The sequence below is a fragment of the Oreochromis aureus genome, linkage group 3, assembly GCF_013358895.1.
Source record: "Oreochromis aureus strain Israel breed Guangdong linkage group 3, ZZ_aureus, whole genome shotgun sequence".
In the NCBI taxonomy this organism is placed as follows: domain Eukaryota; kingdom Metazoa; phylum Chordata; class Actinopteri; order Cichliformes; family Cichlidae; genus Oreochromis; species Oreochromis aureus.
Window position 1 is genome coordinate 37,162 of NC_052944.1, and position 22,075 is coordinate 59,236.

Below are 22,075 nucleotides of genomic sequence, written 5' to 3' on the forward strand. Positions count from 1 at the left end.
TTATTCATAGTGATGTTGCATTCAAATGTTCAAATATACTGGTATCATATCAGTCTTTATTACAGGTGCAGTTATAACCACTTTAAACTGTTGAGTTGAATTTATAATCTTAAATGTTTGTATGCAGACGGCATGGTGAAAGAAAAGGCCCCACGTAGAGTAACTCTGTGCCAAAATAAGACAGGAAGTTACATGTTTTTGAAGTTGCATGCTTTGCAGGAAGTGAAACCGAAAGCAGAGTCTGAGTGCAAGTACTTTGAGTAGGTTATGAATCTGTAGTATCTTTTATGTATCTATATCTTTGGATTAAGCTTTTAGTAGAGGTTTTTGATTAAAACATTTATTCAGTAGATTACATATATAGTTCCAGTTAGGTTATTACATGTAAGGATGAGCCTCTGTTCTGGTGAAAGGTCAGAAGTGCAACGGGTGAGATGAGAGAGCATTTAAGGACGAGACACACATACACACACATAGTTTCAGTTGTGGACGGGCTGGCCTTCTGTCTGGTGGAAAGGTTACAAGGTTTAGCTGATGAAGTGAAGGGTGAAATAAAGGGCAGCAGAAGCTGACACATACATACACACACATACACATCGTAGATAGACTCAGTGATATAGGTAAGAGTTTAATCATGTTTTGTTTGCGACTGCAAAATTGTGCCTGCATGAGTGACAGTTTGTGCAGAACGTGTGCTTGATGTTTCAGACAGATAAGCGAGCGTCCGGGGACAACAGGAAGACACCTGGCTTCGAGCCAAAGACAATGTTCTTTTTAAACTATGTTAAAAGTTGTCAACAGAACATTTGTGGTTTTGGATTGACGTATGCTGTATTGTGTCTGAGAGGGGGGGGGGAGCAGTATCACCCCAACCCTATAAAGCCTTGGTTTTGACTATTGTAAGACAGTTCAACACTGAATCTGCACAGTGTTGGACTCCACATGTGTATTCATTAAAATGTCGTCTAATTGCACCCGGCAGGATCAGTGGTCATTATTTTTGGTCTTCCTCCTCAATTTCTGAACCCTTAACAGCTACTGCAAGCGAGACGACAGGTGAGCTGTCACAGAATCCTTGCTGTTTGTGTGGCGAAGAGGGTCATACAGGGCGTTTATACCGCTGTAAGACGTTTAAAAGGGCCAACCCGTGTGAGCGGAGAGCTTACGTGAAAAGGACCAGGGTATGTCCCAGGTGTCTGGACTCCCATGGCAGTGATGACCCGTGTAGTAAAAACTTTCTATGTCGTAATGAGGAATGCAGAAGGGGTGATGCCTCATCGGATCACCATTTCTTCCTGTGTCTTAAAACCCCAACTAGGAAAGATACAGCTAGGCAAGGGACCAAAGGGGGGAAAAGGAGAGAACCCCGTGGCCCAACGGAAGAGCAAGAGGCTGTGTTTGCTGGTCTAGGTCTGTCCCCGGAGCAGCTGGAGGCTGTTCGAAAGGCTTGCACAAACAAAGTGACTTCAAAGTTGTGTGCTAGCAGAGGCTCGGAAGATGAGAGTTGTCTGAAGGACAGGACAGGATGTTGTTGGACGTCACCACCAAGAGGGGAGACTGGATTGGAGCACTCATCGATTTAGCCTCTGACACGAACTACATCACCCACCAGGCAGCGGAAAGGCTTGGCCTGACTGGTGAACCAATCACCTTGGTTGTTCATGGTGTTGGTGGCATGGAGGCAAAAGTAGAGACAAAGAGATACCTGGTGAGCATAAAAGTAGCCACAAAGAAGGGGACATGGCGACTCCATGAGATGGTTTGCTATGGATTAGAAGAGATTGCCAATGTGGGTCACGTCGTGGACTCGGAGCGCCTGGAGAAGTTCTTCCTAGGCTCCGTCGAGCCGGGGGAACTGATCCGCCCTGAAAGGATTGAGCTACTCATCAGCACCCGAGAGGGTCGTCTAGCCCTCCAGAGAATGATGAGGTGCGGTGACTTGGTTCTGTGGGATGGTCCGTTAGGGAAAACCATCAGTGGCGCACACCCAGATCTGTTTGAAGATGTGGAGGTGACTGCACGTTTCTCATCAACCCATTTCGCGTGCTCCATGAAGACAGAGTCTCAGAGAGTTGCGGCCCTTCGTAACTGTTACCCGAAACCAAAGAACAGCGTAGAGGTCGGTACCACGAATACATCCAACGCTGAGGTCATCAAATGGTTACAGTGGGACAGTATTGGTGCCGCCTGTGACCCCGTGTGTGGCGGTTGCCGCTGCGGGAAGTGCGCCCCTGGAGGGAAGGAAATGTCAGTTGTTGATGAAAGAGAATTGGAGATCATCAGAGGAGGTCTGACCTTCAAGCTGAGTGACAATCATACTGACGAGCCCCATTGGGATGCTAAATATCCCTGGAAAGAAGACCCTGCGGCCCTACCTAACAACCGCAAAGCTGCGGAGGCGACTTTCCTGAAGTCAGAAAAGCGCCTCGAGAAAGATCCGCTATGGAAGGCGGCTTATGCTAAGCAGGTACGTGACATGCTGGCAAGGGGGGCCGCTATTCAGCTTTCGCAGACAGTGTTGGACGAGTGGAAGGGAGCCGTGTGGTGGATAAACCATTTGATGGCGCCCAATCCACACTCCAACACCACGCCGGTGAGGCTCGTTTGGGACAGCAGCCAGGTGTACAGAGGTGTTAGTTTGAACAGCATCTTGATGAAAGGCCCAGATGTTCTGAATCCCATTAGGGCAGTGCTGCTCCATTTCCGGGAGGGAGAGCATGCGGCAATAGGGGATGTCTCCAAAATGTATAACTCTGTATTGCTGGAGGATCAAGAGGTGCATGTTCACCGCTTCTTGTGGAGGCATTCCCCAGAGGAGGACATAAAGGATTATGCTGTGGTGCGTGTGAACATGGGTGACAAGCCTGCAGGTTGTATCGCTCAGGTCGCTATGCGAGAGACTGCCCTCCTGCCACAGTTTGTCAACAGGGTGGAAGAAAGACGTGTCATTGAAGAGGATACTTACGTGGACGACATCCTTGTGTCCCACAACGACCCTAAGAGACTGAGCGAGATCCTGGAGGGGGTTGAAACCATTCTCAAGTATGGGGGGTTTTACCTCAAGCCTTGGGTGCGGTCTGGCTTTAGTGGGAGGCAAGGTGCTGTTCCTGCCGAACCTGAAACCATCATGTTGCCCAACCAGCTGCGGACCGAGGACAACAAGGCCTTGGGTGTGGGTTATCTCGTGGAAGAAGACAAGTTCTTCCTCATGGTGGCTATCAACTTCTCCACAAGAAAGAAAAAGATGCGTACTCAAGTAGACCTCACTGAGGAGAACATAGGGGAGAAGACGCCGAATCCCCTCACCCGTCGTATGCTGCTGAGTCAGGTAGCAGGGCTCTACGACCCCCTTGGTCTGGCGACGCCCCTGAAGCAGAAAGGTGTCATTCTTGTCAGAAGAGCCTTTCAGGAGGCCGGGATACTGACTAAGGACACGTGGGATAAGCCGCTGTCTAGTGAACTACGTGGGAGAGCGATTAAGCTCTTTGAGGAGTACGCGCGGCTGAGTACCATCACCTTTCCCAGGGTGTTCCCCTGAGCAGCTTGGTGAGGACTCTTCATGGCAGACCGGTCCCATGTTCCTAACCAAGCCAATAGAGGAATGGCCCATAAAGTCGGCTGCAGAGGTGGCCTCTGGGACTAGAGAAGTCGTCAGTCGACTCCAAAGAAAGGCTTTTTCTGCCATCTTAACAAGGTCGCAGGAAACGGCGCAGACTACTCCAGATGGTTTTGATAGTGTCAACACAGTGGTCGGCGGTCGAATAAGCCCAGAGTTTTTACCATTCAGCAACAAGGTTACTTCTTTTGAGACTGTGGGGTCTCCTTCTGTTGCTTCTAGTGTCTGCAGGATCAAGGAGTACTGGGGTTCAGCCTTGATAAATCAAGTAGATCTTTCACGGTTCAATTCTCTAGCCAAGCTCTGTGGGGTCATAGCTTATGTCCGCAGAGCCTTGCGCTTTTGGTTATCTGGCAGGGGTCAAACTGCTGTAGGATTAAAGTGGGAGGCAGTGCCCATGGCCCAGGAGCGGGTAGCGGCGTTTCAGGACTTATGCCTCGCCGCCCAAGCAGGTGTGACTTTCCCTACGACAATGCTCAACCGCCTGGTTGTGCGCAAGGATAAAACAACGGGGCTCTTGATGTGCCATGGCCGGATTCAATCCATTGAGGAGGAGAGGTCCGGGGTCCCTTTGATCCCCTACAAGTGTCGGTTAAGCTCTCTCCTCGCTGAGGACGCCCATCGTGTCAACCATGAAGGTGTTTCTGCCACCCTTCTTCGGATGAGGAAGAGGGGCTGGGTAGTTCCCAGGATCGTACGGAAGGTGATTGATTCGTGCATAAGTTGCAGGAAGTGCAGGGCCAAGCTATGCACTCAGGTGATGAGTGATCTTCCTTCCGTACGCACTACGCCAGCAGCCCCTTTCGAGTACACTACTTTGGACTTGTTTGGTCCGTATTTTGTCAGAGACTCAGTAAGGCGACGAGTGAAGAAGAAAGTTTGGGGCGTGGTTTTTAGTTGTATGGCCTCAAGAGCAGTTCATGCAGACATAGTTGAAGATCTGTCGACTGAGGGCTTTCTGAAGGCATACCAGCGGTTTACTGCCCTGAGGGGTCACCCCAAGAAACTCTGGTCTGACCAGGGGACCAATTTTGTGGGAGCTAAACCTGCACTGAAGGAGCTCTATGATTTCCTTGGTAGTATCGACAAAGAAGAGATCCAAAGAAGGGCAGCCGTGGTTGGGTCTGACTTGATGTGGGAGTTTAGTCCAGCAGACTCCCCTCATCGGAATGGAGCGGCGGAAGCAGCTGTTCGCATGTTGAAAAGGGCATTGAGCAACGTTGGTGAGGAGGGAAACTTGACTGCTCTGGAATTCCAAACCCTCCTCTATTTGGCGGCCAACCTCACCAATGAGAGGCCTATCGGGGCCAGAGCTCAAGTTCAGGAAGAAACTGTTGTGACACCAAACTCTTTGTTGTTGGGTCGGGCAGGGCCCAGGGGTGACACCATGGGGTTTGAGTTCCCTGCCTACCCATTCACCCGTCTGCGTGCAGTCCAGGTGGAAGTGGACAAGTTTTGGAGGCGCTGGAGCCAGTTGGCCGGGCCGCACCCGTTTGTTCGGCAAAAATGGCATGCCCCGGCGAGAAATGTCTCTGTTGGGGACCTTGTTTGGGTGGCAGATCAGAATACACTTAGAGGCCGCTTCAAGCTGGGCCGTGTGGAGGAGGCAGATGCAGATGACCGGGGTGTTGTTTGGGACGTCAAAGTAAGGATTTGTTGTAGTCGTCCCATCAACTGGTCCCAGGCAAGGAAGGACAGGGAACCATGTCATTCCACCATTCTCCACAGGGACGTAAGGAGGTTGGTGGTGTTACTGGCAGTAGAGGAGCAAGAGGGACGTGGTTCATCCCCCTGAGTACCCGAGAAATACTTGTGGATTGGGGACTCTTTGGTGTGGGGACCAGGCCCAACTTGTTTAAAACACGGTTATAAGAGTTTTTGTTTTCTATAGATGTGTATGCTACTGGTTATTGTGGCCTACTTAGTCTGGCAAGTAGCCCAAGTGGGAAGTGTGGGGTTTTTCCTATATTTCTAACATGCCAATTTGCTTTGTTGTGATTTATTATTAGTCAGACCCAAATTTGTTTTAAATGACAAATTTATTTAAGACGGAGTGATTTATGTTAGTCTGTGATCGTATGTGTTAACATCCGCTCATAGATCCTACCTGCCGGATCTTCTTTTCATTGATATTATTGTTATGACTGATGAAGCCGAGCTGGTGAGTTTCTGTGTTGATTAAATAATGTGTTAAAGCCATAAATATGACTATTACTAAACTGTACTGTCATTAATAGGGTTGTTTTGTTAATGTTGTATGGTTGTTTATTTTGTGTCTTTCAGTTGATTACCTGGCTTCTGTAAAGGCACGGTTACTGTACTGGTGTTAGCTTACGCTTGTGCAATAAAGCTTATAAAAGGCAGCAATCAGATGTCAGAGCCTGAGTACGACACAGTTTCATCAGTTAAAACACACCCTTACGGTGGGAGTTTACTAAATTAAAGGTAGTTAGCTTAGTAAAAACCGTACAATATCACTTCCTATTGCAAAATGGGAAGCAGATTTATCAGTTAACTTAAACCAAAACCTCTGGTCTCAGATTTCCTTAAAAACCTTTCATCTAATTAGAAATCCCAGTCTTCAATTAATTCAATACAAAATACTACATAGAGTGCACTATACAGGTCATCGGATGTTCAAGATGGGCTTTACGTCTACCAACAACTGCTCACACTGTCAAACCAATTCACCAGACAATTATATCCACGCTCTTTGGTTCTGTCCACCAGTTCTGAAGTTTTGGCGCGAAATATGTGAGGACTTATCAAAGTGTCTGAAATGTAACATTCCAACTTCCCCTTTAGTGTGTTTGTTGGGCAGCTAGATAATGTCACTACAGATAAGAATATAGCCCATATGGTTTTCACTGCCCTATGCATAGCCAAGAAAACAGTCCTCATGAACTGGAAAAATAAAAATAATCTTAATTCTAACCAATATAGAAATTATCTATTAGATTACATTAGTCTTGATACAGCCTCTGCCACCACATCAGATCAATTGCTCTGGGCTCCTTTGATCAGCTCCATCACCTAGTGGGGGTGGGGGGGTCATAGTTTGGTCCCATCTTCGCTGTTGTGATTGGTGTGGGGGTAGGGACAGGCTTAGGGCGTCGGGGGGGTTCCCCAGGAGCATCTTCCTTGGAGGGCTCAACCCGGGGTAGCGGTCATGGCCTATTAAGGGCTCTGTTGGCTCTTAGGTGACGGTTTCCTCGTGGCTGCGTGCAGCGGGGCTAGGGGAGGGTCTGTGCTGACAGACGTGGGTTACTGACCTGGTAGCCTGGCTGCTCCTGGGTGGGTCCGGGACGGGTGTGAGGTCCTGGGGGCGCTCCGTCTCCGGGCTGGGGTCCTGGCTGGGCCTCGGGGGCTTGGGTCCTGGTTGGTGTGTTGCCGGGGTTGTGGGCGGCTGGGTGTATGGGGGCCCAGCCCTGGCACAGGGTGCCGCCAGAGCATCGAGCCACCTGGGGGGCTCTTCGACTGGTGGGGGAGGTTGTTACATCTTGCAGAAGCTTTCCTCTCTTCAGGAACTCACTCTGCAGGTGGGGGAGATACAGGAGAGGTGGAGGAAGATCTCAGCCTGGGCGTCTCTTGTCTCGTGTCGTCTGGAAGATGAGTGGATGAGGTGGGTGCAGTTTTCTCTGTGGTGGGGTCGGGTGGGCTGTCCCGGGCTCTGTGGGGCCAGGCGGCGCTGCTTCACTGGGCCCTGTTCCGGATGGGCCTAGGTCCCCTTTCCCTGGCGGGTTGCAGAGTATGGGGGTGCCTACTGGGGTCAGCGGGGGAGCTGGCCCCAGGGAGGGGTCACTTGCCCCTCCCTTCCTTCCCTCCCCATCTCCAGCTGCCTCCCTCTTCCCGCTCCACCACAATCACCCACACATGCAGGGCCTTGGGGTAAAGGTGTGTCACCAGGGTGCAGGGGAGGCATCCCCCCCCCCCGGTCCCCTTCTGGCTGCCTGTGCCTCAATTTTATCTCACAACTTAGACATTCACATTACTCACACTCTCATAACACATACATATAGGATCTTGGGGGTGGGCACGCTACATGGACTCCAAATTACCATCAGGGTGTACACCTCACCCCTGGCTTCGTTGCCCACCTCTCAATTTTAAATACACGTAGACATTGAGGGCTATCAGGAGGGGCTATGCACTTACCTGCTTCTCTCTGGAAGGTAGCTCCATGCCCTCCTGGGTTTTAAATGCACCTTAGAACACACATACATCAACACTACATATGAGCGGGCAGAGGGAGGTTTGAAGTCTTCTCACACCCCCGTTCTCTGCGGCCTGCTGGAGCGGGGGGGGGGGGCTAGGAGGAGGAGTTGGGGTCTGGAATGTGGGGCCTCCCTGCCGCTGCGTGGTCGGGGCGGTCTGCATCTCCCCACCGCAGGGAAAAGGGTAACACCACCTGGGTCTGGGTGCAGTTTCCCCCTCCAGGGGCAAGGGTACCTAGACCTGGGGCTTAGAATACGCTTGGGGAGTGTGATTGTGTGTACAGCGTCTCTTTATGTCTGTCTCCACGTTGGGTGAGTGTTGAGTAATTGCATATGAGAGCATGAGGGTGGGAATGGGTGTTTGTATCTGTGTGTGCCTGTATGTCTGTGTCTATATGTCAGGTTGGGTATCAGACGCCACCTCTCTGGGGACATCTCAGGCCCTCCAAGGTATGGAGGCCTATCTCCCCCCACCACTTCCCCTGCCAGTGGCAAACGCCCTCAGACATGGGTGCGTTGGTGGGTCTTTGTGTCCGGGGATGGGCGCCCAGGTACACACCGGCTCACTCCTTGGCGGCTGCTTATCGGGGCCTGGCTCCTGGGGCTCGCTCGGGCCACTTCGGAGGTGGGGTGCCCTCGGCCTCTCGGCCTGGGGCTCGGTCACTCTGGCGCAACTGGCTGCCGGCGGAGCTCCCGGGCACGTCACTGCAACCCCCCCTGGCTTCTGCTCCACGGCTGCTGAGTGACCCCTCATCTGGGACTCTCCTCAGCTCTTTCTGGGATAGTGGCGCGGCTGCCCCTCTGTTGGTCTTCCTTGGTCTCTTGTGTTCTGGGGGCCTCTGGATGTCTGGAGTCTTGATCTCCTCCATACCTGCTTCATGCCCTGGAGGACGGGCAGTGGCCCCCACACCCTCTAGCAGATCATTACATGAAGGAACCTTTTAAAACAAGCGCGCTCATGCTCACAGGTGTACACACGGGTGCTCACACACACAAACTACACCCTTTTTGGCTCCTACCTCAAAGCACACTGTGCGCTGTCGATCTTACGTGCTGCACAATAATGTTTAATATTTAGTATTTACTGCCATATTCCCATAGATCATCATGATTAGGGATGGGTATCGTTTAGGTTTTATCCGATACCGGTGCCAAACCGGTACTTTTGAAACGGTGCCGGTGCTTAAACGGTGCTCAAACCGGTGCTTAAAGAATGGAGAACACAAAATTGGTCCAAAAACCTCTCATGTTCAGCTGTTTTTTGTAAAAATATAACAATGTTAGCCTTTTCTGCAGCTATGGGGCATATATGGTATCACTCTTGGCTGGAAGCTGTGCTTAAACAATGGAAAAAACACAAACTTTGTCCAAAAACCTCTCATGTTTAACTGTTTTCCACTTTTTTTCATTTTAACCTTTTTGGCCAGGATGAAGGGAGTATCTGCCATCAAACAAGAAGACAGCCGCATGTAACTACGACGGTGTTTGCTAGTTCACCTTACATGCATTAATTTAATAACGTGGTTAGCCTACTCAACGTGAATTACACACGAACAACATTAAGCTACTCACGCAGAGAAGAACGGCTGCTGCTGTCATCATTTCTGCTACACTGGCAGGGCTAGGGGCCAGGACTCTACTCTTCGGGTTTTTGGGGGATGTTGCTAACTCCGGGTCCGATAACAGGCACCACACCCCCAGTAGATGTGCTCGGTGTGAGCTCTCGCAGCAAGCTATCAAACACGGCGCATTTCTCGGCTTTTAAAAAAAACGCTATGCGTCGCCAGGTGTTTCATCGGATTCGAGATGTTACCTCCTTTGCGCAGTATCACAATATCACCTTAAAGCACTTGTTGCAGGCTGCTGAGTTTGCATATTTTGCTGTGAAATACAGCCAGACTTTTGACTGCTTCGCCTTGGGCATTTTTAATCTGTAGGTCTGCTCTAAAAGAACGTACGTACCTGGCCCCGCCTACTATCCTCGGAAACGTAAAATGATTGGCTAAAATCTAAAGTCATCACAGCTCAGGAAAAAAAAGCACCGAAATAAAGCACCGAAATGTGTGCTGCTTTTCGGTCTGTTTACTACCGTTTATGTCAGAACCGGTGCCATCATGGCACCGGACACCGGTACCCATCCCTAATCATGATGTTTATTCTATTGCTCTCGTCTTCTTCTGCTTGTTTTCTTTTTTCTTTCTCAACAGGTGATCCAAGTGATTGATAGATGTATTTTTTGTCTGCTTATTTTGTTGGTTTTTGTTTTTTGCCCTTTATCCCCGTCCCTCTTCTCTGCTGTTTTTTTCTTCCCTCTTTCTTTCTCCCTTTTCTTTTCCTCATTCAAGTCTGTCCCATATCTAGCAAGTGAAAATAAAAAATAAAATAAACACAAAAGGTGAATCAAATAGACCATTACGGCAAGGCTGGGATGGTCCATTTGGTAAAGTAAATCCATCGGGCATCTTTCTTCGCCTTTAGACAATAATTCTGATGGCAAAAGAGCCAAACGGGACGGCAAAAAAAAAAGAAAAGAAAAAGAGAGATGTGCTTTGGATGTTAACTGCATTTTGCGACAGAGACAGACCTTACAGCAGGTAATACACTCTCAAAAGTGAGCCACTTGGTACAGCAACAAATCACCTCCATGAGTGACATCTTCAGGTGGCGAGTCTGGGAATGTTTAAGCCACTCTAACTTTATTTCCATTGATCCCATGTGCTAAAAGAACACCTAGATGGGTTCCAGTGGAGTTGAAACAAGAATAATCAGTTAATACCTACCTACAGTATTGAGCTGACCTGACCCTATAATACTGAATCTCTTTTTAGAGACTGTTAAATCTTTATGTTATCATACACTTGCAGACAGTTTAATCGCCTCTGACAGTGAGAACTGGGTGAGGGTGGGGTCTCCTGCTGCCTTGGATGGTCCGTGCAGCTATATGAGAAAAGCACTGTTGCATTTACCGTATATTTTCATATTGCAGATATTTCAGTGACTGTGCGCTACAAATTTTCTTTGATAAAAAAACCAAGGGGCACATCTGCTCATCTGTTGCATTGAAATGTATCTAAAACGTTAACAAATAATTCTAATATAAAAAAAATTTCTTCTATATTCTGTACATTTTTTTCATACCTGATTAGATACATTGTGATTCAACAAAACAGTGGTAAGTGAGACAATTTATTTTATTAAATAAAAATTCTCCTCCTACACACCTGCCAATCATTCAAGTCTCCAGAGAGTTTAAACCATATTCTGTGTCTTGCTATTACTGCAAGATGCAAGACAGGCTAAGTACCTGCAAACCCAAATGTTTCACTTCACGTATTTTTCCTGCTGTATGGACCAGTGAGGCCTTAGTTCCCTTGATTGGTCCGGTTTCTGTCAAGGTCCCCGTGAAGTTGAAAAATGATGGCCAAGGATATTCAATCTGCACAATTTAAATGCACAAATAAAAGAGACGGCATGTTAAGATGTCATTTTGCCTTGCCTAGACCTGTTTCACTGCTCTTTCCTGAACAAAACTTGCTCCCTCCTTTTTTCATAATCATTTACCATCCGGCACACCAACATTTCCATTTGTCCTTTCTGCCAGGTGTACCCCTAATTTATTTTCAGAAAGCAGTAAACTCATGATCACTGACGAACCATATTAACCCAGGTATTTTGCATATTCCATTCTTACCCCTGTTTTTCTGTCCCTCCCTTCAGTGGCCGTCCTAGCCTGTTTGGCGCCCCGGGCGAACACTCCCTCTGACAAATCAACAACTGACAATGACTAATTAATATTAAAATCTGTAACATAATGTATTGTTTGGAGTTCAGTCTGTTACTGTTACTATTTTTACCATTTCTTCTTGGAGCAACTGTAACCCACATAATTTCCTTAGGGATTAATAAAGTATTCTGATTCTGATTCTGATTGTTTCAGGATGACCTGCCATTATCCAATGACACGTCTGCTTACCTGTATCTTTTGCTTGTTTCTCTTCCTTTTCTTTTCTATTTTTTCTAAACTGAGCACCTGATGACTTTGAACTTTTCTTGTCCATCTTCCATTGGTTTTAATTTTGCACTCCAGTATGAACACAAATCCCCAAACTCGAGGATCACCATAACATAACCTAACAGACCGACACCTTAGTTCACAGATTCACTTTGTCTAAGGTGTATTTCTGGGATTTCACACAACCCAGGATTCAAATCATGAATACATAATGGGCTTGGATTTACAACATTATGAATGAAATGTGCTCTATTTGGAAGCAGCCGGCCCCCCTCCCCTTTCGACGGGTTGTTTGTGAGACTTTAAATCATCAAACTGTAAATTATAAATTTTAAATTGTTATTGATCCCTTTACCCCGAGTCCTAAAGTGTATATTTATTTTCTTACTCTTCTTATATTTATTGTTTTTTTTGGGGGGGGGTTGCCGTCCCGTTTGGCTCTTTTGCCATCAGAATTATTGTCTAAAGGCGAAGAAAGATGCCCAACGGATTTACTTTACCAAATGGACCATCCCAGCCTTGCCGTAATGGTCCATTTGATTCACCTTTTATTGTTTATTTTATTTTCACTTGCTGAATACGGGACAGACTTTACTGGGGGAAAGAAAGGGGAGAAAGAAAGAGGGAAAGAAAAACAGCTGAGAAGAGGGACGGGGATAAAGGGCAAAAAACAAAAACCAACAGAATAAGCAGACAAAAAATACATCTATCAATCACTTGGATCACCTGTTGAGAAAGAAAAAAGAAAACAAGCAGAAGAAAACAAGAGTAATAGAATAAACAACATCACAATGATATATGGGAATATGGCAGTAAATACTAAATGTTAAACATTATTGTGCAGCACGTAAGATCGACAGCGCACAGTGTGCTTTGAGGTAAGAGCCAAAAAGGGTGTAGTTTGTGTGTGTGAGCACCCGTGTGTACACCTGTGAGCATGGACGCGCTTGTATTTAAAAGGTTCCTTCATCTAATGATCTGCTAGAGGGTGTGGGGGGCCACTGCCCCGTCCTCCAGGGCATGAAGCAGGTATGGAGGAGATCAAGACTCCAGACATCCAGAGGCCCCCAGAACACAAGAGACCAAGGAAGACCAACAGAGGGGCAGCTGCGCCACTATCCCAGAAAGAGCTGAGGAGAGTCCCAGATGAGGGGTCACTCAGCAGCCGCGGAGCAGAAGCCAGGGGGGGTTGCAGTGACGTGCCCGTGAGCTCCGCCGGCAGCCAGCTGCGCCACAGTGACCGAGCCCCGGGCCGAGAGGCCGAGGGCACCCCACCTCCGAAGTGGCCCGAGCGAGCCCCAGGCCATGGATTTCATGGCCAGCTCCCCCGCTGACCCCAGTAGGCACCCCCATACTCCACGACCCGCCAGGGAAAGGGGGCCCAGGCCCATCCGGACCTTTACCTTTACTTCAGCAGAGGGCTCTCGCGCTCACTTTTCGCATATAGAATTTTGAAAAAACATCGGTGAAAATTATAAGTCTGTATCATGATGTCTGGTGTTTTCGTGTTTGTTGGTTTGATTTTATTTTGTTTTATTTTGCGAGTTGGTTATTAGATGCTGCTCCAGCCGGTCAGAGAATCCCCCGCTGCCCCGCCCTCTCCTCCCTGTGCCGCAGCAGGCGCACCTCGCAAACGGAGGGTGCCCTTACTCCCAGCAAATGGGCGAAACCGATCGGTGCCTATGCCATTCCCAATATGCACTGGCTGATGTCAGGGCAGCATGAGTACGAGCAATTTTTTATTTTTTTTGCCGATGCCCGTGATGCCGCCCCTCACCACCATGCCGCCCCGGGCAACCGCCCGTGTCGCCCATATCAAAAACCGCTACTGCATTTGCTGATGTTTGATGTTGCGTTTTCGGCCACCCCTAGATTGGGCATAACACTGCTCTCTAGCTGGGGCAGGCCGTACTCCAGGAGCAGCATTGGTATTATATTCAAACAGGCAGCTGAAGCTGAAGCATCAGCACCATTTTCATTAGCCGCCTGCTCAGTCCCGGTGCCATTTTCCATGCTCCCCTAAACGTTTTTGGCAGTGGAACCAAAATTACTTTGTCACATTACATTAAGGTGGATAACAGATAGAACCTGTATGTACTTATAAATTTAGCAGCAGTTCTCTTGAATTTGTAGCAAGTGCTGAGTGGCGCCCTGGAGATTACACTCTCTTGTGATTATATTTAAAAGCAGTAGATGTTTTGATTACAATTACATACATACTCTACATTTAGAAAGGCTATTATTTCGACAAACGCTTTTTATTTTTGTTTTTAGATTTTTAGTGGGCTCCATCTGTTTGTTAAGGTTTCCGAGACCCGTGAGAGCCACTGTAACTTTTCACCCACCTTGCAGATATAATCTCTTGAAGTGTGACATTTTGTTGACTTTAAATGCAATTCACTGCCAATGCCAAGGTTGAATCTGCCGTCTGTCAAAAATCTGGGATTCACAGAAAATGTCTGTTTAGGAAATACTTAAGATGCCACACTGGCAAGTTTTTCAGTTTTCTTTCTTTATTAGAAGAGAAGAAAAAAGAAAGAGAGAAAAAAAAGGACTGTTTCCTACTTTGAATCTGACTCCAGAACATTTTGAATGAGTTCAGCTCAGTGAAGAGTTCCAGCTGGAAAGATGATCTCTGTTTGCTACCTGCTGCTGTCAGGTACGACTGTTCACGTCCACACGCAGGAAAAACCTGCTGACTGTTACCAAACGGAGCAGAAATCTCATCACTGGACAATAATGATGAACGAACTTAGAGCTGCTGATATCAGATCTGATTTCAGGGGAACTAAACACAGAAATGATTGGCTCATTTTAGCTTTCTCAGCCATTAGTCTGCAGGTTTATCACTAGTTGGCAGAAAATGATTTGTATTCCTGTTCTGGGCTTCAGTGTTTATGAGTCCAGATCCAGGTGACAGCAAGTCAAAATGATGTTACCTGTCTGTGTCCAGCAGCAGCCTGTATTCACTTTGAATATTGTTATAACCTGACATGGATCAGTTTGTCTTTGATTGGTTTGTAAATGTCACTGTTTCCATTGGACCTGAGTGACGGTACAAAGACAGAGAGGGAGAGAAAGGAGAGAGAGGATGGAGACAGCAAAGAGAGAGCAAACACAAACAGGTGAGAGTGGACAGGTGACCAAGGTCAGCAACCAATCAGAGAGCTTCTGCTTGACCCACAGTCACTGATGATGACTGCACATAACCAAGCAGTGTGTTACTCTGATATCAAATATGGATCCTGCTCTTATAATAATGATCATCAGATGATATTATTGTGTTATTTTGTAGCTGAATACGATGTTTGTGTGATTATCAGTGAAAGAAGCAGTGAGGAGGATGGAGAGGGAGAGGACAGAGGGTGAAGTTAGAAACACTAAAAGGATTTTTCATGGATTTCATGGATGATTTGAGTGATTTCCAGCAGGACACTTAAACATGTCAGTGGACGTCCTAAAGAACATATTCACTGATATGAAACGTGTCATTGAACAGGATTAATATCAGTGGAAACATGGTGGAAACAGCTGTGACTGCATGGATGTGACACACTTCAAATCTGTTCTCCACTCTTGGATTTGGGATCCATGGAGCTGCTGCTGAGTCTGTACAATAAAGGAATGGTGTAGAACAGCGGTCCCCAACCTTTATTGTGCCACGGACCGGTTTATGCCCGACAATATTTTCACGGACCAGCCTTTAAGGTGTTGCGGATAAATACAACAAAATAAAACCAGTACCGGTACTGAAAAAAAGAAGATTTATTCATAACACACGTGAAAAGACCCAGGAAAACAGAGTTAACGATAAAAACGATAACAAAATAACGCTGAAAACCGATAAAAACCCTGAAAACCATACATTTCACACCTGTCCCCAACCCCCGGGCCTCGGACCGGTACCGGTTGAGGCCCGGGGGTTGGGGACAGGTGTGAAATGTATGGTTTTCAGGGTTAGGGTTAGGGTTAGGAAGGGTTAGGCTAACCCTAACCCTTCCGCTGGAAGGTTGCAGCGCATGGACACAAACACTTTGTGGTTACAACCTAAACCTCCCACCGTCTATAAAGCACTGATGACATCATGACGTTTGGCGGGCGGTGCCAGGAAGTTAGCTCAGGGATGTAAACAGCAGCCAAAAACACAGCAGTGAATTCCATCAGCAGAAAATAGGGACGAAATTTCAGCAGCAACAACTAAACATTGAACAATCAGCTCTGTGATTAATGAGGACATGAAGTCAGACGTTGGTCATTAGGAGGAATGAGAGTGAATCCATGAGCTGCTGTAACATCAGCGTTAGCTCACAGATTTGACACGTTCAGTCCAGATGTCAGCAGTGTCTTCTCACTCAGTTTGTCCCACTGTTGGCAGTAAGAGAGCACATCTGGTTCACCTTTGAGCCCTCACTCTGAACTGCAGCTCTGTCACTCATCAGGACATCACACTTTAATCACACTAAACCAGAGTCTTCCTCAGCACCTTCATCCTCACTCACCATGTTTATGCCACTAAACTCTGTGTCTGTAGTTCTGTCTGTAGTCAGAGGAGAAGCTCAGACGGTGACTGCTCTGGATATTTGTCACTGTTTTTAACATTAGAGTTCACTTCACTACAAAGAAGCTCTTCATAGATTCTTATTTCTGTCTTCTCTCTAACAGGAGCGTCTGAATGACCAACAACAGCAGCAGCAGGTTTAAAATACTGACCCCTGATGACACAACACAGGTACTACATGTAGATGTGAGTCTACAACACACACATTTAGCCTGGTTCGATCCCAGGCTGCTCCAGTCTGCATGCCAAATATCCTTGGGCAAGATACTAACCCCATGTTGCTCTCTGATGCATCTATCGGAGTGTGAATGTGTGTGAATGGTAGACTACTTAGCACTTAAAAACTCAGAAAAAAGTGCTTGTGTGATTGGGTGAATGAACTAGTTGTATAAAAGCGCTTTGAGTGCTCAGACAGAGTAGAAAAGCTCTATATAAGAACCAGTCCATTTACCATTTACCAACTAAACTACTAATCTACACTGATCAATGATGTTAATGATCACATCTGGACTCACCCAGCCTTTCTGCAGTTCCTCACAGCTGGAATCAGTCTCTGTCGTCCCCGCTCTGATGTTTTGTACTTCTGCAGGTCCAACTCATCCAGAACCTCCTCTGACATCTGCAGCATGAAGGCCAGAGCTGAGCACTGGATCTCAGAGAGTTCCTTCTCTGATCTGTTCTCTGACTTCAGGAACTTTTGGATCTCCTGATGTACTGAGAGGTCGTTCATCTCCATCAGACAGTGGAAGATGTTGATGCTTCTGTCAGGAGAGATTTCATCACTGTTCATCTCCTTCAGGTTGTTGATGACTCTCTGGATGGTTCCTGGACTGATCTCTGTCTGACCCAGCAGACCTACTAAGAGTCTCTGGTTGGACTCCAGACAGAGGCCATGAAGGAAGCGAACAAACAGGTCCAGGTGCCCATTTTTACTCAGGAGGGATTTCTCCATGACTCTGTTCAGGAAATCATCCAGAAAAGAGTTACCTGCATAATCATCACCATCATCACTGCCATCATCATCACTGCCATCATCATCACTGCCATCATCATCACTGCCATCATACCAGTCTATCCCCAGGAAGTTCTTCAGCACCTCTGTCTTCCAGCTGGTGAAACAGTGGAACATGAAGACTGCAGCCAGAAACTCCTGAATGCTCAGATGAACAAAGCAGTAGACTGGTTTCTGGAAGATCACACACTCTCTTTTGAAGATCTCTGTACAAACTCCTGAGTACACCGAGGCCTCTGTCACATCCAGACCACACTGCTCCAGGTCTTCTTGGTAGAACATGATGTTTCCTTTCTCCAGATGTTCAAACGCCAGCCTCCCCAGCTTCAGAAGAACTTCCCTGTCAGCCTCCGTCAGCTCCTGTGGACTCGTCTCATGTCCCTCATGGTACTTGTTCTTCTTCCTCTTTGTCTGAACCAGCAGAAAGTGTGAGTACATGTCAGTCAGGGTCTTGGGCAGCTCTCCTCTCTGCTCTGTAGTCAACATGTGCTCCAGAACTGTAGCAGTGATCCAGCAGAAGACTGGGATTCTACACATGATGTGGAGGCTCCTGGATGTCTTCATGTGGGAGATGATTCTGCTGGACAGCTCTTCATCACTGAATCTCCTCCTGAAGTACTCCTCCTTCTGGGCGTCAGTGAAGCCTCGTACTTCTGTTAGCCTGTCAACACATGTAGGAGGGATCTGATTGGCTGCTGCAGGTCGGGAAGTTATCCAGACGAGAGCCGAGGGAAGCAGATTCCCTGGATGAGGTTTGTCAGCAGCTGGCTGACTGATGACTTCTGTGTGACATCAGACAGCAGCTTCCTGTTGGTGAAATCCAATGAAAGTCTGCTTTCATCCAGGCCGTCAAAGATGAACAAAAGCTGAGAGACAGCCAGCTTCTCTGCTGTGACCTTCTGTAATGTTGGATGGAAAACATGGAGCAGCTCCAGAAGACTGTACTGCTCATCTCTGATCAGGTTCAGCTCCCTGAATGAAAGCAGAACCACCACACTGACATGTTGGTTCTCCAAGCCCTCTGCCCAGTCCAGAGTGAACTTCTGCACGGAGAAGGTTTTTCCAACACCAGCCACGCCATTGGTCAGAACCACTCTGATGGGTCTCTGTTGGTCAGGTAAAGCTTTAAAGATGTCCTGGCACCTGATTGGAGTGTCATGGAGGGCATCCATCTTGGAAGCTGTCTCCAGCTGCCTCACCTCATGTTGGGTATGAACCTCTTCACTCTGTCCCTCTGTGATGTAGAGGTCAGTGTAGATCGTGTTGAGGAGGGTTTTACTTCCTGTTTCATCACTTCCTTCAGTCACACGTTCACATCTCCTCCTCAGACTGATCCTATGTTCATCTAAAACCTCCTGCAGACCAACATCTGCTGAGAGAAAGAAAAACAATGAGACTAAAGAGAAAGAAAACTCTTCAATGTCTGAACAACACAAGAAGTCCAGTTTTCAGAAATGAGTCCATCAGCAGACAGATGTTCAGTCTTACTTTGTACACAGCTGCTCTGACTGACTGTCTGCAGTCCAGCTCTGGTTCTGGATCTTTCTCCACACTGGGGACAGGAGGAGTCTCCTGATGAAGCAGACTGGTCCCAGTATGAGGAGATGCACTGTCTGCAGAACCAGTGTCCACAGCTGGTAGAGACTGGATCTTTCAGGACGTCCTGACACAAAGCACAGCAGGACAGCTGCTCCAGCTGCTCACCACTCCTCTTCCTCTCTCTGTGAACACATTTCTTCATCACTAAAATCATTTACTGACTGCTGCTAAAAATATGGTGCAGAAGTTCTGATGCTCACAGAGTAAAAGTGGAGATACTTTTTGTTTGAAGACAGCATTCAGTCTGGAAACAAAGTGATGCTTCATTGATTTCATCAACACTAATGAGCTGCTTTTCCTGTCTGCCTGTCTTATTAAACACTCAGTGATCTGCCTGCAGTTTGCTATGAATACACACTTCTTGCAAAGACTTCACAGTAAAAGCCTTTCATCAGAGGGAGCTGCTTATATCTTTCATGATTACTTCACAGAAGTAACTGATTAGTAACAGAAACATATCCAAGGTGAGAAGTAGGGCTGGGCGATATGGCCTAAAATCCATATCGCGGTATAATTTGAAGCACGTGCGGTAATGATATATATCGCAATATATTCTTTTCTTCTGTATAACGTATTTTCCACACTATAAGGCACACTTAAAATCCTTTAATTTTCTCAAAAATCGAGAGTGTGCCTTATGTATGAATTCTGGTTGTGCTTACTAACCTCGAAATGATTTTGGCATGCAGAAATCTGTGAAAAAATGTTTTGATGGATTGTCAGAGCATTACGGCTGCCGTAGTGAGGAGCTTCGCGGAGTAATCTGGGTCCAAAACTCTGTCCTCTTAAGGTCCCAAAGTTAAACGAACACTGAGAGTTAAAAACGGTTTAAATTCTTTCATCTTTAATAAAATGATCAGCGTTGCTGCTTTACCAGGTGTAACAATTAAGTTTAACATCCAGGCATCCATGAAAACAGAATTTATTAAATTTAACAGAGTTACAAGTTAACAGGAAGTTAGCTCGCTAGTTTCCACCTAAACATGACATACCATGCTCTGACTGAGAGATTTTTGAAACTAATTCAAACGTACAGCTCTGTTATCACTTCCAACATAAATGAAGACAGAAAACTAAACAGCAGTGACGTTTGCAGGGTTACTGAAGTTGGACTACCTGGTAAATAATGATGTGCTACGTGACTGCTAGCGACACAGCTATGGTAGCATAACATTAGCACAGTGAAGGAGGATGAACGCCAACTTTTTTCCACTCGATAAAAGTTAACGTGAGGGATTCTGGTGGTTAGGGACAAATGCAATCGCATAGCAGGATGCTGTACACGGGCCAAACTTCAGTCAGGAGAACAACTGAGATTATTCATCCACAATACGAGGTTAGTTATTAATATACTGCAACAACATGGGAATAGAACAGCTGTGAGAGAATTCAACATTAATGAATCAATGGTACGGAAGTGGAGGAAGCGCAGTTTTTGGCTTTCCCCATATTTCAAAAGTTTTTCATCTCTTTGCTATGACTGTTGCCCGGCATAATTTGCAGATGATAATGGTTGTAGCCGCTGCGATGCTTTCGACCAAAACAGGCGCAGCTTGATGACATCATCAACATGCGCTATTGCGGTAGAGTGGTATAGAGATAGGGCTTTGGAGTGTGATGTCACGGGAGGGGGGCCACGGCCCCTCCCGCCATGACAGTAGGCCAAACGAAGCACACGGAAGCGTCAGCTATGGTTCGTACGTACTGTGTTGTCGGTTGCAACGTTAGATCACACGATAGGGAAGGCAAGAAGCTGGAAAATGGGCTCTCTTTTCATCGTTTCCCCTCCTGGAGGCAACGGGAGGGAATTCATGTATCCGATATTACTAAACGAAGACGTCAGGCTTGGATTGCAGCGGTCAGACTCGGACCGGCACGCAAGGTGAGTGCAACGAAAGCGAAAAAGAGCACCCATCGGAGGTAACCCCCGCCCCCAAAACATACAAAATTGCACTCATTGTACGCTAATCTGCACATAACTTTCAGATGAATCACGCACCTGGAATACTGGTGTACATTTACCTTATGTGTATGCACTAATTTTATCTTACATGCTTTCATTATGCAGCTGCAGAGTATGAAGGTGTGCCCCATGCAGAAGTAGTAGATGAAGATCTGACAGAAGACCAACAACAAAATCACCATGTCATGGAGGCTGTGGACAGGAGTTACTCATATCATGTGAGGGTGAAGACACAGCACTCCTTGATAAGATTGTTAAGGTGTGCTGTGTTTTGGTGAATATGTGCCCCAGTGTGGTTGTCAAACCAGGGCCAAATGAAACTTGCTCTTGTTGAATATTCATAAAACTGCTGTGTTGCATGTACAGTTCATTGTAAATAATTGTACTTTCTGTAAAGTGGTTTCAATAAAACAGAAAAGAAAAGTATGTTTATTTATTTATTTTTTATTCAAGATCTGTTCACATGTACTTAGCAAGTACATGTGCAGGTACACATGAAATGCAAACTATTTACATGGCAACGAACAGCTGGCATCAATCGTGTATCGTTCATCTAGAGCAATTTTGGGAGCAGCTGCTGAGGAGAAGTCAACGTTATGTGCAACCTCTGGCTGTATCTTGGTCATGTGGTCAACGTACTCACAACGTGGAGGCTTAAAAACGGCCAAATCTTGTACCCAACTGTTTGTGAATTAGATGTGTGCCTCCAGGAATTTATAATTCCGAAAATGATTCGCCGTGTATGCGCTGACTCCACAGACAAGGTACGCAAAAATATCGTGATAGGACAACGGCGGTAGGCTGCCTGGGTTTACGCTCCACTGCCTTATTTCATATGGGTCCACATTACCGATGCACGCTATTTTTTCCAAGTACCGTCTCTTGGCGTCTGGGCGCAATCGGTCGCGGTACAGCCCTTTGTCTTTTGCACTGATTTTAAGCGTGGTTCTGGCAGTCCTGCTTCCAAAACAGTGTGTTTGTTTTGATTTGTGGCCTTCTGTCATGGTGCCGCGGTCCCACAATGCACTGCGGCGTGACGTTAACTCCAAAGCCCTATTGAAAATGTGACGTCATTCAGGGGTAAAACCACAAAGGATTCTG

General features: G+C 46.9%; 1 protein-coding gene across 1 annotated transcript in view; it reads right to left on the reverse strand.

Moving 5' to 3' along the window:
• Positions 1 to 17,991, reverse strand: part of LOC120438300 (NACHT, LRR and PYD domains-containing protein 12-like) — a gene marked incomplete at both ends in the record, with an annotated part of 44,160 nt that extends 26,169 nt beyond the window's left edge. Inside the window, one exon of the mRNA XM_039608707.1 lies at positions 16,916 to 17,991. Within this exon, the coding sequence (XP_039464641.1) occupies positions 16,916 to 17,991 (1,076 nt within the window). The remainder of the gene's footprint in view (positions 1 to 16,915) is intronic.
• Between the last annotated feature and the right edge of the window lie 4,084 nt (positions 17,992 to 22,075).